Here is a 15,290-nt window from a genome sequence, read left to right as displayed (position 1 = left end):
ACCCGGCACTACCCGAGGTCTAGGACTCCTTATCTTAATTCACAGTTGCTGCCTCTTTATTTCTTCTGACTCACTCTACAGATAGGGCCAAGCAGAGCTGATGCCCTCCTGTCTCTGTCATTGAGCCGGCCCATGTAGCACATGAGGGCACTCCTAGCCTACAGGGGTAAGTCTCCTTCCAGCTCTGAGGCTCTCTAGGATTTGATAATCTCACAACCCTTCAACCTGCTGGCAATTTTCACAAAGTAAGCTTTCCCCCCCATGACTGCCCCCTCCCCTCCATTTACCACATGCTGTTTGATGCTCAGCTACTACTCTCTGTTGTTAGAAGTTAGGCAGTGAACTGGAGAGCCATTGCCCATCTCCAAGTTCCTACCGTGTTCCGGAAAACGTGTGTCATATCGCACAAATGGAGGAGCTAACAGCAGCAGAGGAAAAATCACCAAAATGTAACTGTTTTGTTAAATCCTGCCTCCCCCAGCAGATTGGGTCAGTGACCTCTCTCTGAGTCACAAACGGCTTTCGAACTTGTTCTGATATACATCTACAGGAAACGGAGCTTATGTCTTGTCTTTTTCTTAAAACATTTTTTTCTCATTCCCAAACCACAATTTATTTCCTTCTATATGGAATTTCTTGATAATACCTCAGGACAAAAATATACATTCATAATAGCTTTTCAGCTTCGTGGTGCAGGATTAACCAAAACCACTCATTTCAACAAGAGGCTGGAGGCTTTCAGCCAATTACCTTCAGAATGCATTCTGTGAGATTTAGCTGGGCGGTCCTCTCCTCATCAATTAAGTCATGGGAAAAGGCTCGGGATCACCATGATCTCACTTGGACAGTGAGCTGCAAGGAAAAGCATTAAAAAGAAAAAAAAAAGTTTTCTACCAGAGTTTGGAGGCAAGGAGCTATTTTCATTATTTTTGGCATCTGAAGTATGGCAGATGGTCTAATCTTTTACATCTCTATATTCTGAACTCTATTCCAGAGGAAAAATAAAGAACCACAGTTTAGCAGAGGTCAGGAAGACACGTTTGTAACTGCAACCCCCACCTTCACTCCCCAAGACTAGGCCCCTATGGACTATGGCCATTGCTCTTTGGCCGCAAATTACAGACACCCCCCTCCCAAACACACACACACACATTTTCTCCCCTCTTCAAGTTAATTAATTAAAGGAGATTAAAAAAATAAATACTATAGTATGCAGAAGGCTAAAATGGTCCCTCAAGATTCTCGATCCTAATGCTAGGACTATAAGTATGGGAGACGTTATGCTCTGATAATGTTAAATTACACGGCAAAAGGAATTTTGCAGATGTAATTAAGTTCCCAGTTAGTGCAGTTTGAGTCAATCAATAGACTATCCAGACAAGCCTAGAGCCTAACCTAGTCACACAAACCCTGTAAGATGATGGAATTTTCTCCTGCTGGTAGCAGAAGAGGAAGTTGGAGAGCTGTGGGAGTGATTTGATGTGGAGGGGGCCACACGGCAAGGAGCTGAGAGGGGCCTCTTGGAGCTCAGAGCAGCCCCTGCCAGAAGCCAACAAGGAAATAGGGACTCCATCCTACAACTGCAAAGAACTGAAGATTGCCAACAAGCTGAAAGGAGTCTGGAAGTGAATTCTTCCCCAGGGCCTCCAGATAAGAGGCCAGTCTGGCCAATACCTTAATTTCAGTCTTGTGAGACCCTGAGTAGAGAACCCAGCCCACCCGGACTTCTGACCTACAGGACCGTGAGAGAATAAACGGGAGTGGCCCGAAGCTGTAAGATTTGTGAATTTGTCCTGCAGGAAGAGAAAACCAATACACAGCCTCAGACAACTCAGTGAGGAAACAAATACAAGTACGGCTGGGACACAACGGGAAAGAGAGAAGCCTTCCAGCCAGCAAAACCTTCTCTTCCCCTTTTAAGGACACCTGGGCTCTCTGCCCTTGGTTTCTCTCTCTCTCTCTTTTTTTTTTTTTTTTTTTTTTAAGTCTTTTTAAAAAGACTATTTTGGGCAGGTGGAGAGAGAGAGAGAGAATGCAGACGCGCATGCGCTCGCGCGCACACACGAGTGAGCATGGGGAGGGACAGAGAGAGGGAGAGAGAGAATCTCAAGTAGATTCCCTGCTGACCACACAGTCCAGCTTGGGGCTTGATCTCAGGACTATGAGATCATGACCTGAGCCAAAAGCCAGAGTCAGATGCTTAAACAACGGAGCCACCCAGGCGCCCCAGCTCAGCTTCTCTCTTGATCTTGACCGGCTGCCAGTGCTTACACATGATGAACATGGCTGTCAGCTCCAAGTCTGACTGACCCCACATGGCCAGAACCTATCAGTAACCAGGAAAATCACTTGTGTCCTTCGTTCAGATTCCTGAAGAAGAAGCTGGTCCCTGGTCCTTCATTCATCCAGCAAGTAATAACTGAGCACCTACAACGTATGAAGGATCATTCTAGGCGCTGTGGGGAGGCAACAATGAACCAGATCAATACCTCACAGAGAGTTCACGTTCTAGTGAAGGGGGAAGATGATGAAAAGGCAAGCCAACACACACGTTATGCCAGCAAGGATAGGTTACAGAGGAAAACAGAGCAGGGCAACAGCATGAAGAGAAACAGGAAGTGCTGTCTGTTAACAGGTAGTAAGGCCTGGTGGGAAGGGGGGGGGCATTTGAACAGAGATTTGAGTGAAAGAGCAGGATATGCAAATACATGGCAGAGGAACATTCGGGAAGAGGAAGCAGAAAGTGAAAAAAGCTATGGGGTGGAAACGGACTTGCATGCATAAAGAGCAAGGAGGCCTGTGGAGCTGGCATGGAGGAAGTCAGGGGAAATGACAGGAAATGGTGGGAGAGACCGCATGGGCCAGCACAAGGAGGGTCTAGAGGCTGTGAAATGGACCTTGGAAAACCACTAGAGTTGACGGGGCTGGCCACTCTCAGATCAGGAACCCAAACAACGTCTAAAGCATGGCCTCCCAGGCCCGCCCCTTCAGCTGGGCCTCTGGGTGCCGCCATCCCCAAAGGCGGCGAGTCAGGTAGAGTCAGCCTTCGTGCCCCCAGCATAGCTAAGACCAACCCTGGTTAATCCAGTCATGTTTCAACCACTTTGTAGAGAGGAAGGCTGAGGCCAAATGAAGAAGTCCACAGGCAGTAATGATAAATGCAGTTAAGTCTGTGTGAAAGGCTGCTCCGGACAGACAGCTGGGCCCTCCTCCCCTCTCTCCTGCCATGTAGTTCTGAAGAAGAAATCAGCAGAGAGGTCCACTCCCCATGCATCCTTATGTCCCAGGAGAGGAGAGTGCATTAGGATATATTCAGCTCAGAAATCAGTAGTTACTCTTCATACAGTCCCCCTGGGACCAGAACTAGTGGGTGTCTCTTCTGCCACAGACTCACACCTGTCCACCCTCTGTCCTAAACACAGTCTGACCCACACAGCCCCTCTCTTTCCTTGGTCATGAGCCACTCGGGCTCCGCCGTGCCTACCCCAGCTGCATTCTTCCTCTTCGAACTGCCACTTCTCTCCCTTTTCTTCCCATCCTGGTCCACGTTTTCCTAGAACAGATCCCACAAACATTCACGGAGAACCGACCTCCTGACACTGTGCAATGTAGGAAGGATTCAAGCTCTGCGTTCAAAATCTGATTCTGCCACTGATCAGCTGCCGTCTTTGGGGCAAATACCTCCATATTCTGAGCCTCTTCTACAAAATGCAGATACCCACCTCGAAAGGTTATTCAGGGGTCAGGGATAATGGAAGTGAAGTCTGTGGAATGAAGCTGGACACAGAGTAGGCACTTAGTGGATACCTGCTGAACAGGTGAATAAATTCATGAATGGGAAAGTCTGAAGTCTATCTGATGATTGGATACTGAGGAAGAAACTAGAAACTAGAATGAATGCTCCAGCAGAAGTGCAAGGTCAAAGAGTGAATGGGAAGCAGAGACCATGCTGCTGTCCTCCCCTCTTTTCTTCCCTTTGCCTTCTCAGCAGGCATTTCCTAAATAGGCTGCCCCAATTCACTTCTGGGTTTCAGCTTCCACGTCTTCTCTACACATTCTATGCACAGCAGCTGAATGGTCTCCTCCTTCCCGAAGGATCTTGGATGCCAAGCATGGCCCTGATGCTCCTTTATCTATAAAATACATCTACCACGCTCTGGATCCACCATCCAAAACTAATTCCATTGGATTCATGAGAGCAAACCTTCACTGAGCACCTACTGTATGCAAGGCGATGTGGATACAGAGATGAAAAGGCCATGGTTTCCACACAGAGTTCAGATTCTAGTGGGGGAAGCCAACAAGATGTTCGGTGCCTACAGTAGCCTGATGTCCACGGGGCAGTGGCAGCCTGAGGGCTGATTCGTCTCTGCTGAGGCCTTGGGGTATGGGGGGAGGTTGGGGAGAGAATGCTTCTTGGAGGGAAGGGCCCAGGAGTTGACCTTTGAGAATGTATAGGCTCTTGCCTGGCAGAGGAGGGGAGAGGACATCCTTCCTCTACCTCATTTCTTCCTTCCTAGGGACCTTTTACCTTATTCCTCTAGAAGAGTGTTGATCAAGCAATCTGAAGAAAAGGACTAGCTTCTTTCTTTTCTTCTCTCTTTTTAATTTCCACATCATTGGAGACTGATATTTTGCAATATATGATAAAATAAGTTACCAAAAAATGTTGAAATAACACACACAAACCCAAGCACATGGACTGCATGCTCAGATGCTGCCGCAATGTCAAATTGCTATGGAAGGTTCTACAGTGGGGGCAGCGGCATGATGGTGAGAATATGCTTAATGCCACCAAACGCACTTTAAAAAATGGCCACAATGGTAAGATTTAGGTTGCTTTATTTTACAACACGAAAAAGTTTTGCTGTCATTTTCATTACATCCCAGTGGTAACTTTGGAGTTTTGGAGGTTTTTTTTTTGCTTTCAATTGTGTGAAACTACGATTTCTAAGGGGAAATATATATTTGGTCTTCATCATCCCCCATCTCTGGCACAGAGCCTCTAAACCCTTGGAATTTCCTAGGTGATAAGAGCAAAGTTCTGATAGCAAAACAAGCCCCTTTCAACCACACCTGAATTGATGTTAATCAAGGGACTTTTGGAAAGCCCCAGGGATCGGGACTGGGTTCCCTGGGGAAACAACCTTTTTAGAGGTTGGCACTTAACCCCACCCCATGACCTCTGGGAGTGCGGAGAAGCTGGAGATTGAATCAATCACCAGTGGTCAATGATTTAATCAATTGTGCCCATGTAACAAAACCTCCAAAAGCCTCCCCCCAACACACACACACACACACACACACACACACACACACACACTCAGGACAGGGTTCAGAGAGCTCCTGGCTGGTAATCGCAGGGAGGTACTGGGAGAGGTGTGCCCAGAGAGGGCATGGAAGTTCTGGGCCCCTTCCCCCACAGCTTGCCGTTTGCCTCTCTTTCATCTGGCTGGTCCTGGGCTATATTTGCTTTTTTTTCTTAAGATTTTATTCATTTGAGAGAGAGAGAGAGCATAAGCAGGGGGCAGGAGAGGCAGAGGGAGAAGCAGACTTTCCCCTGAGCAGGGAGCCTGACATAGGGCTGGATCCTAGGACTCTGGGATCATGACCTGAGCCCGGGGTAGCCGCTCAGCTGACTGAGCCACTCAGTGCCCCCTACCCCACCCCAGTTATATTCTTAATAAACCAGTAATCTAGTAAGTAAACTTCTTTTCCGATTACTGTGAGCCACCCTAACAATTAACTGAACTCGAGGAAGGGACTGTGGGAGCCTTCAACCTATAGTCGGACAGTCAGAAGCACAGGTGGCATCTAAAGGAGGGGTGGAGGATGGGGAACAGCCTTGTAGGACTTTTCCTTCCCAACCTAGCCCTGTATGTCTTCAAATCAGGTTCCGATTCCTTCAACAGTCTGTCCAATGCCTCCCTGGCTCCATCCTTCCAGTCAAAAATGTCTTCTAAATACGGAAGCTAAACAAATCTTCCGAAAACACAGTTTCACCATATTCTCACTCAAAAATATTCAGCAGTTCCCTGGGGCCTCTGGCATCGATTTTAATTCTCCCACCGAAGTTTAGCAGAAGCCTCTGACTATATCACTCATTACTTGTTTTGTGCGAACATGAAATTTCTGTTCCAGGCAGTCAAAGATCCTCCCAGGCCACTTGCCCCATCTGCTCTGGCCCACACTTGTCTCTCCATCTTCGGAACTCCTGCCGTCCACCATCAATGAAACCCGGGTGAGAGATGGTTACTGAACACACAGAGGAAGGGAATGGGCTCTAGCCGCACGGTGTGTGGTTTCAATCAGTCTGAGAGCAGGGACCACTTCTGCTCATGCTCTTCATTGACTCCTGAACCTAGTGTCATAAAAGAGGGATTAAGTGATTTTTGAAGGGCTGCCTTGGTTACGGGTTTATGGTTAGCCTAAGAGCATATGCCTCTATCAGCTCAATCAACCCACTGAACTAAGTCTAGCGAATCATAGTATCTTCCTAAGATGTGCGTGATCCCTAACCCGGGGAAGAGGAAGATAAAGTTATCTGCTTTGCCAGTGAAAATGCGGGGGTACAGCCCAGAGAGAAGTCAATTGCCCAAGGTCACACAACTGGTAAGAGGAGAGCATGGTCTGAAACATAATGTCTAAGATCAAACTCCCCGTTTCCACTACACACCCCAACTTTTGAAATGGCAACTCTTCTCCAGGTTCCAGGTACGTCCCATTCATTGCCCCTGGTGGCCTGTGAGATTGTGAACACCAAACGCGGCGCCTCAAACCCTCTGCTAATGCCACGGGCTTGCCCACCTGGAGCCCACGGGCCCTGACATGTGCTCTTACCGCCCAAATGAACACTTTCCAGTCCCGGGCCTCATGCCCATCATCTCAGAAGCAGACTGCTAAGCACTAGCCAGTCACCTGGGTATTTCGTTTCCCATCTGTGTTTAATGAGAAGGATCTTTCCAGAAGTGGCCTTTGGTAGGGTCCAATCCCTTCATTTCATCCCATGTTGCAGGATGAGGGTCTTGGCCGGGGTGGGGGTGGGGCAGGGGGAGCAGCAGAGGACAGGAACTAAGGAAATAACACTTTTCAGGAAGCAGAAAGAAAAGGGAGAGCCAGTGGGGAAAATGGAACAGGGATTCAGAGAGCGGGGAGCTGCAGGAGATACCTATCACAGCTGAGGAAAAAGAGCTCGGACACTCCAAGAAGCAGACGGTTGAAGAGAGACGCTGTGAGATGAAGAAAGAAAACTGGGAAATTGGAGGGTCACAGGTAACCTTCGTTGGAGCAATTATGATGGCAGCAGAAGCCAGACTGCAGTGTGATGCATTCAGGGAAACAAAAAAGCAGCACTACCGACATTGGATGTGTGTCCGACATTGGATGAAGAAGGGAAGAGAAGGAGCCGACGGACTGCGGAGCAGGGCCGGGGGTGGCAGGGAGGGCTAGGGTAATGTTAGAAGCCAGGGGCTTGTCCCTAGTCATTTAGACAGATTAAGTGATTATCCCCAGCAGCTCTTAGCAGGCCCTCAGCAGGCTCAGGATAAAGGCGTGTGAATTGATTGAGGCTGGGGATTGCTCAGTTGAAGCAGAGAAAGAACAAGCCCAGTGGAGGTGGGGGCAGGGGCAAGGGAGGATGCTGGAGAATGTGGCTAGAATCCACTACCCACCAGGCTGGGGTGAGAGGGGACCGAGGGTCTGGGAGACCAGACAGTCAGGAGCTAGAAGTCCTTACATGGACGACAGGGCAGTCGAAGCAGTGACACCGAAGGCTACAGTCAGGGAAGGGAAGTTCAGAGGAAAAGTGTTGGGGATTCCAAACAGGAGCCTGGCAGCAAAGCCACGTGCCGGCGTGGACAGCACGGTCACGGGAGCAGAGAAGACAGAGGAACGACATGGCTGGGGGACAGACCAGTAGGGCACTACCAAGTTCACCAGGGAGGAAGGAAGGAGTGTGTGACAACACCTTGTGCCCAAGTCCTCAGTGAGTGTGATGCAGCCCCCAGGACTTTGTAAGCGACGGGGGTGGGCTGATAGGCACCTTTTAGGTTTCCAAGGGGTCCTGAAGGACAGTGAATTGCAAGTGTGCATGGAAAACCAGAGAAGCCTGGGAAGAAAGCTGTGTCCTGGAGACCGGCCGGGGTTTCCAGGGAAAACAGGTGAGGAATGGGCTAAGGGGTTACAGGTGTCTGATGTTGGGGGGTTTCTTGAGAGTAAAGCTAGGACTCCAGAGGGAGAGCCTAGTGGAAGAGTTGAGTAGAAGGGCCTGGCAGGAGACAGGGGGAGCTGAGCCGGATGGGAATAAGAAGAAAGAAAACACAAATGAGCAGAGGAGTGGGCCCCATCTTGTGTCGGGCCCCACATAAAGGGAACACAAGCCAGTAGACTACTCTGAGAAGTGGTGTCCATTTTCCAGAGGCCCCTTGCTCCCCGACGGGCTAATTCTGGCCCTCTCTGCCTTCAGACCTGCAAGAAATGAATGGGCTGGACCCTACCAAAGGCCACTTCTGGAAAGATCCTTCTCATTAAACACAGATGGGAAATGAAGTACCCGGATGCCCCTGTCACCTGATTGGGTTCCAGCAAGTGCCACAGAGAAGGACGATGGGCAAAAGTCAACGTGGGCCTGGCAGTGGTACATACACCAGAGGTGCCAGGAGAGGGGGGAGTGAGCGAAAACAAAAGGACTTCATTAAACCTAGTTTATTACTTTGGTTGGAGAATATTCCTCTGAGGGTTTAAAAAGGCATAAATGCCTTTATAATCCTAAAAAGCACGCCGTAAAGGAAAGCACAGGCCTGTCCCAACAAGCCCCCTCTCTGTGCCGGGCCCATTCTGGGTAGCCAGCTCGTGCGTAAAGCTCACAAATACATTCTGGGGAATAACGAGGGTCTAGTTCTAATTAATCTGGCCCAGCCCGCAGCTGAGACAGCAATCGAAGCGACGGGAATGTAGAATTTACCCACGCTCCTCCGGCCGCACAGCGCCCCTCACTTCCCTCCCGCAGGGAACATGGGGCTACAGAAGGGCCCCCTTGCAGCGTGGTGGCCTTGCCCCGTGCCTTTCAAAACAGGATGAAAAAACTGCTTACGTGGCCTGATATTTTCACTGGAGGGCACTTGGAAAAATCAGAATTTGAGAGCGGCCTGCACATGAGTCTCGAGGCCAAGCGTGGCTTTATGAAAACCACAGAGCAGAGGGCTGACGGTGCTCAGACCCGCGCACCATCGAGGTAAGGCAAGCTAGCTTTCCGCCTGCCTCCCATTTCTCTCTTTATTTTTATCTGTGGGATCAGGAGTGTTGGAGAGAAAAGAGGAGGCCTGGTAACAACAGCTTCCCCGTCATTCTTGGTTACTTACATCTGTGGTCAATTTTCCACACTTTATTCCATAAAAGGTAAACGAGGCACGGTGCTTGCAACACGATAATCTAAACAATATGAACCATGTTACTGTTCAAGACCATCTGGTTGATCACGCTCAGCCCCAGACTTTTAACTCCTTGAGGTAAGAAAGATGCCAAGCCCGCCGTGGCCAGGCCCTCCTCTGGTCTTTTCCTCCAGAAATCTTTTCCTCCCTCCTCAAGTCAATTAAAACAAGGATCACTACGGTCTCTGCCAGCCCTAATATTCTAGACTGGCTGCCGGTGAAACTCTGTGTGCTTTGTGAATGAGCCCACTCGCAAAAGGCTTCTACCAAATAAATGCCTCTTCTCTTTCTCTTTAAAAGGAAACATTAAAAGCTTAAAAAAAAAAAAAAAAGCCCAACGCACAACCCAAACTAAAACACTCTCTCAAGTGCTGGGGTTGTTTCTTTCATTTCTGACTCTGCTACTTAAAGCCGAGGGATCATTTACATAATTTTAATTTTAAAAAGCAACTGACACCAATGAAGACACAGTAAAGCCCATGCTTTGCTTTTATTTGGGCTTACACATTCTCTGGCCATCTGTTATTCAAGAAAGTTGCAAACTCAAATAAGAGATGGGAAAAAATTGGAAATCAGATGGTGTTTTTCATCCTTTGGGTGGGGAGCTAATGATAAGAGATTCCGGGAAAGTTTCAAATGGGTAAGGTCATCACAAAAATGAGACTTGGCCTCCCTCGTAAGGTGCAGCTTTTCCACCTGCAGAAGGAATTCAGCATTTGACCCAGAGGTTCAAGGACATTTTATTCTTCAAGTGGGTCATTAAGAACTCTAGCTTTCCCTAGCAACCTCGAAGTGAATTAAAGCCATCAAAACAATTCCATTTAATACACCTTTTCATATTTTAAACCCTGTCTTGCCGTATTCCAGCAGGGAAACAACAGAGCCCTCATTTCTGACCACGATCTCCTTTGTGTGTAGCCACAGATCAGACCTAAGCAGTCAGCTTTCTGGAAAAAGCTCTTCTCAGAGGTCAGGGTAGAAGACAAGCTCAAACACAATGGCTATGCCAGGCTTCAACAATAAGGTCTAAAACAAACAGTGCTAGAACTACTACGAATTCCCTCTTCAAAGAACATTCTGGAAAATCTTGATATGAACAGAAGAAGATGTAAAAGCCCAAGGGATGACCATTTGGCAAAATATATACAGGAGAGAAGATAGCTCTTAGTGCGTCAAACCACTTTCCATCTCATGGCCAGGATGAAGCTTTTTTTTTTTTTTTTTTTTTTTTTTGCTTTGTTCTGGGACCTGCGCAACCATGTGCAACAGCCCTCTTTCCTCCCATTCACCTTGCAGGCTGGTTCCTCCGGACGCAGGGTACTGGGCTGAAGGAGTTAACAGTCACCCAGACAGCGCTTGGGAGACAAGATTTCATATCCCATGATCATAAATCTCTTTCAAGGCAAGCTGGAATCAGGACTCGATTCTACAACAGCTCCTAACATTCAGCATTCATCTTCAATTAGATCAAGTGACATTCACATCTATTTATACTCTCTTCATTCCCCCACACATTTATCTCATGAAATGACAACTGGAAAACACTCCTGTCCTAAACATGCACATTATTTAAAAAAAAAAAAAGTTACTGAACGAGATTGAATAATTAGTCAATAGGCCTCTTATTGGAATTCACTTCTAATGTAAATTCTTAAACATCTGTGAGCAATGTTTTTAAGGCAACAGGCAAGAAAGAGAATGAGGAGGGGGGAAAAAAAAAGACCCACGATCTAATTACTTGACTTCAGTAGTAATTCCACAACCCAAAGTAAAGTAGGAAACATTTCATGGCAGCGCAAAAACGATTTTATTATGATTGGATATTGATCACACTACAGTTCCTTCCTAGAATCCTTTCCCTTCACACTCTTTTATGATTTTGGTCAAAAGGCAGGAAACCCCAACGGCAGCTAGTCCCCAGACCCCTGTGAGGGGCAGGGCTGGAACCAGAACAGGGTAAGCTGGTAATTCCCAACAACTAATTCCCAACTGGGTTCAGATGAGCCCTCGGGTTCAGAACCCACAGCAGAAGAGGAGGAAAAGTCCCCGTGGGCAAGTGAGGCACGGTGACGGAGCGCTGATGGCAGAGAGAAAGTCACGATTTAGGGAGGTCACTAGAGGGTGAGGTGGGGCACGGGGTGGCACAGGGTGTGAGGACACAGGCACAGTGAGGCCCAGGGGGACAGAGGGTCTAATGGGCAGGGCTGGGCATGTGCCATGCAAGTCAGAGCACCCAGGCTTTTAAAGGAACTGGGAAGGGTGGGGGGACCTAAGTGAAGCTACCTGCAAGCTCGTCGTGTACTGGCGCAATCAGAATCACTGGATCCTGGACACACTCGCTCTCCAACCTGCTAAGTTCTTTAGTAAAAACAAAATGGGTCCCACGGCCAGGAGGTGGGCCTCAACCGTCTGGCCGAGGTGGGGGCTGAGCACGCAGGGTATCCTGCAGCTCAAACCCTGTGGCTGGGCGGATGCAGGCAGGGGCACAGTCCAAATACTTAACAATGGGCAGAATCCCAGCACTGTCCTCTCTGATGCGGACACAGGTCTGAAGGCACCTGCTGTCGCTGGACTGGGAGGTGGGGGAGGGGCAGCAGGGCCTGGGGAGGGGCGAGGTCTCCTGCAGGAGGCTGGGGGGCACTGGTGCGGATGGGAGATCAGTTATCTACCAACCAGAACAAAAATAAACTTCCGGGAGCCAGCAAGGGGAGTGGGGCAGACAGGTTATTCCCACCTCCCACTTGGCTGCTTTTCCACATCTGTGTGAAAGCGATGTTGCTTAAGAAAGGGAAATAAGGCCCAAGGGAAATAAGGCCGTGGGCAGAGCCAGGGGGAGCTTGTTTTGTCAAATTTCTCAATAAAAGTTTGCATTTGTGATAGTAGGAATTGTGCCTCTTTGTTCTTGTGACGCAGCGGCTGAGAGCCCAGAAGGTCGTGAACTTCTCCAACCCGTCAGGCAGGTTCGGGTTTCCTTTGGGAGGCAGGGCCGGAGGGAGGTTTTGAAGAACGCTAGCCCAAGTGCACTGTTTGTAACTGTCAAAGCCACACAGGCCCTCCCTTCTTGTTTTTGTCTTTACAGAAAGGTACGGTGAAGAGAAGCACGAAATGCGCAGTTCTAGGGAATACATGAGTGGAAGTCCTGAGGCTCGGCTGAGGCCTCAGACTCCGTGCAGCCCCAGGCAAGAAAGGAAGCCAGCCCCCCCCCCCCCCCCTGCCGCAGTGCAGCGGTTCTGTGGGAGGCAGCCTGGGCCACGGAGCCCAGCGTGTCTGGGAGGGGCAAGGTGAAGAAAGGAGGAGACACTCACCCTCCGTGGGAAGGAAGACAACGGTAGGGTAGAGCCAGATCCTACCAGCTCTCCATTATTAAATTGTTAAGAATTCCTGGGGCCGGTTGTGAAAAACAGCCATGATTAAAATCTACAAGGTAAACTTATAATTAAATACATTATGCTTAAAAACAGAAGTAACAAATACTCAGACTCATCACCTATTTTATCCGTGCCCTTGAACTTACTTACATGTAGGGTCTCTATATGGGAGAAATGCCACATAAGGGTGTGCTACCGTGTATCTCTCTCCAATTCCACGTTCAAGGGTCTCACAAAATTGACCACCGTGGGGGTACGTATGTCTTGGAAATCAGCAAACATTACAAGTCAGGGCTTGATTTCTTGATTTGCCGATTATCTAGAGTTAAGAAAGTGACGGAAAAAATGTCAATAATGCCGATTAAACTGAAAAGTGAGTCACATCGGTAGTCATTACATTGTGAATAGTGTTCTTTAAAAAAAAGAGAGAGAGAGAGAGAAGTGCTCTCCTAATATTTGAAAACTCTTATCTGATTCAGCAAAGATGTTCATGTCTTTGGTGAATGAGTAAGTTCTGACATACTTAATGCTGAAGGGAAAGAGGTTTCAGTTTAATGAACATGCACAAGGGTGAAAAAGAGTTTAGCAGATCACATTATCTGATTTAGTAACAATGAGATGGATTGGGAAAGAGTTCATGGATGAGGATGAAATTCTACTGAAACGGTTGAATGGCACCCACAAGTCAGCTGTGGATACAAGAGCTCCACAAAAATCAACAAAAACATTCTGTGAAAACCAACTGGCTCACGGTGTTTACAAGAGTTATTGGACATATTATTATTTGTGAATCTCGCGCTACAGATCCTTTATATAGAAAAGTTTCAATTTATACATGCATTTACACACACACTTTTTTTCCTGGAGAGCTTTTTTTTTTTTAATTTTAATTTTTTTAAAAAGATTTCACTTATTATTATTATTATTTTTTTTTTTGACAAGGAGAGAGAGAGAGAGAGAGCGAAAGCACAAGTAGGCAGAGGGGCAGGCAGAGAGAGAGGGGGAAGCAGGCTTCCCGCCAAGCAGAGGGCCCCATGCAGGGCTCAATCCCAAGACCCTGAGATCATGATGTGAGCCCAAGGCAGAGGCGTAACCCACTGAGCCACTCAGGCACCCCTCGAGAGCTGACTTTTAAACATTTCCCAGCACCCAGTTGAATGAGGGTGTCAGCAAACGCCTCCCCCCACCCTGGGGAGAGGTTTTATTTTCTCCAATCCCACTGTCCCCGGGTTAGAGGGTAAGCACTTTTCCCGAACTCTGAACATGATTCTGAATTAATACATGTCACACTCTCCCTACCAACCCACATAATTTACTCCTCCCCCAAATTCCTGAAGCTTCCTCTGTTTTTTAATTCACATGGCACTTTGCAAATGCTACCTCCTCACTGGCTTTTCAATTTACAATATTTTTTATTTATGCCCCCTCTCGTTTTAGGACAAAGGTCAGGCTCAGAGGCTTTTTGCCATGCCTTTTAAAGGTGCCTGCCGGGCCTAGGTGCTCAGAAATGTATTCATTCAATTAGTCAACAGGTCAACATACGCTCAGGGACTCTGACCTCTGCACAGGATACTTGGTCAAGCCAGAGATTTGGGAACACGTGACCAACTTGCCTGTCCTCGAGGATCTCACAGCCTCCTGACGATGACGGTAATGGTTATGTGAGGGTGGCCAGGCTTTGCTAAGGACCAAATACGCACTCGGCGCTGTATCTAGGACTTGGCATATAATGTCCGGACCCACCATATTTGTGGACATGTGGCTAACTAGGCAAAGAAGTGAACTTGAGACTGACCCCTGGTCATCCACAGCTCCTGGGTCCCTGCTCTGTCCTGTCTTAGTAATGCCAAAGGTCTGCGATGAGTGACTGGCCTAGTATTAGCCCCTAGTTATCCATCCCCTCGGTTTCTTTTGTCCTCCTGCTCACCTTACTAACCTTCCTCCCTTCCCTATGAGGGACTCTCTACGGAAAAGGAAACTGTGGTGACTTGAACCTGGTATACGCAAGCAGGACTGCTTTCCTAAGGTCTGTAACCTGGTCGTGCCTCACGCACACAGCCTGAAACCCCGTCCACCCGTGCTTACGTCTCTGCTCACCTTCCGTGCCGTCTGCAGATTTCCCAATGTCCTCACAGACAGCAAAGGGTAGCTCACCCACTAAAGGAGGTCACATAGGCGGGTCATGAGCCCTGTCCTAGGTTGTGCATAGCTGGGGAGACCTCTCCCAGGAGGAGGGAGTACCGAAGAAGGCGGCCATGAGATGGGAATGGCAGTCACACTTGGCTACCCTCTCCCCCTCTCGTCACTCTGAGCTTCTGGGACACGCACCAAGACTGGACCCAGTCCTGGTCCCTGGAAACGAGCATCGGGCCTCCTCCCATCCCCACTGGGTAACCTGATGGAGGTGTATTTCTCGCCCCTGTCATTCACCCTTTTCTCAAGAGAGACAACAGTTCACAACATGGTAGCTATATTTGAGGTTTTCCCCTAAAAC

General features: G+C 48.3%; 1 protein-coding gene across 2 annotated transcripts in view; it reads right to left on the bottom strand.

The window, feature by feature from the left end:
* Positions 1 to 15,290, bottom strand: part of PARVA (parvin alpha) — a 179,456-nt gene that overhangs the window by 108,067 nt on the left and 56,099 nt on the right. Inside the window, exon 1 of one of the 2 annotated variants that reach the window (XM_059136453.1) lies at positions 751 to 778. The exons of the other annotated variant lie outside the window; for it this stretch is intronic. Within the exon in view, the coding sequence (XP_058992436.1) occupies positions 751 to 763 (13 nt within the window). The 5' untranslated portion in view covers positions 764 to 778. Of the gene's footprint in view, positions 1 to 750; positions 779 to 15,290 lie in introns of those variants that run through there. 2 annotated transcript variants of the gene reach the window in all.

This window comes from Mustela lutreola, chromosome 1 (genome assembly GCF_030435805.1).
Source record: "Mustela lutreola isolate mMusLut2 chromosome 1, mMusLut2.pri, whole genome shotgun sequence".
Lineage (NCBI taxonomy): Eukaryota > Metazoa > Chordata > Mammalia > Carnivora > Mustelidae > Mustela > Mustela lutreola.
Note: the sequence above shows the minus strand (reverse complement) of the source record. Positions and strands in the feature narration are given on the sequence as shown.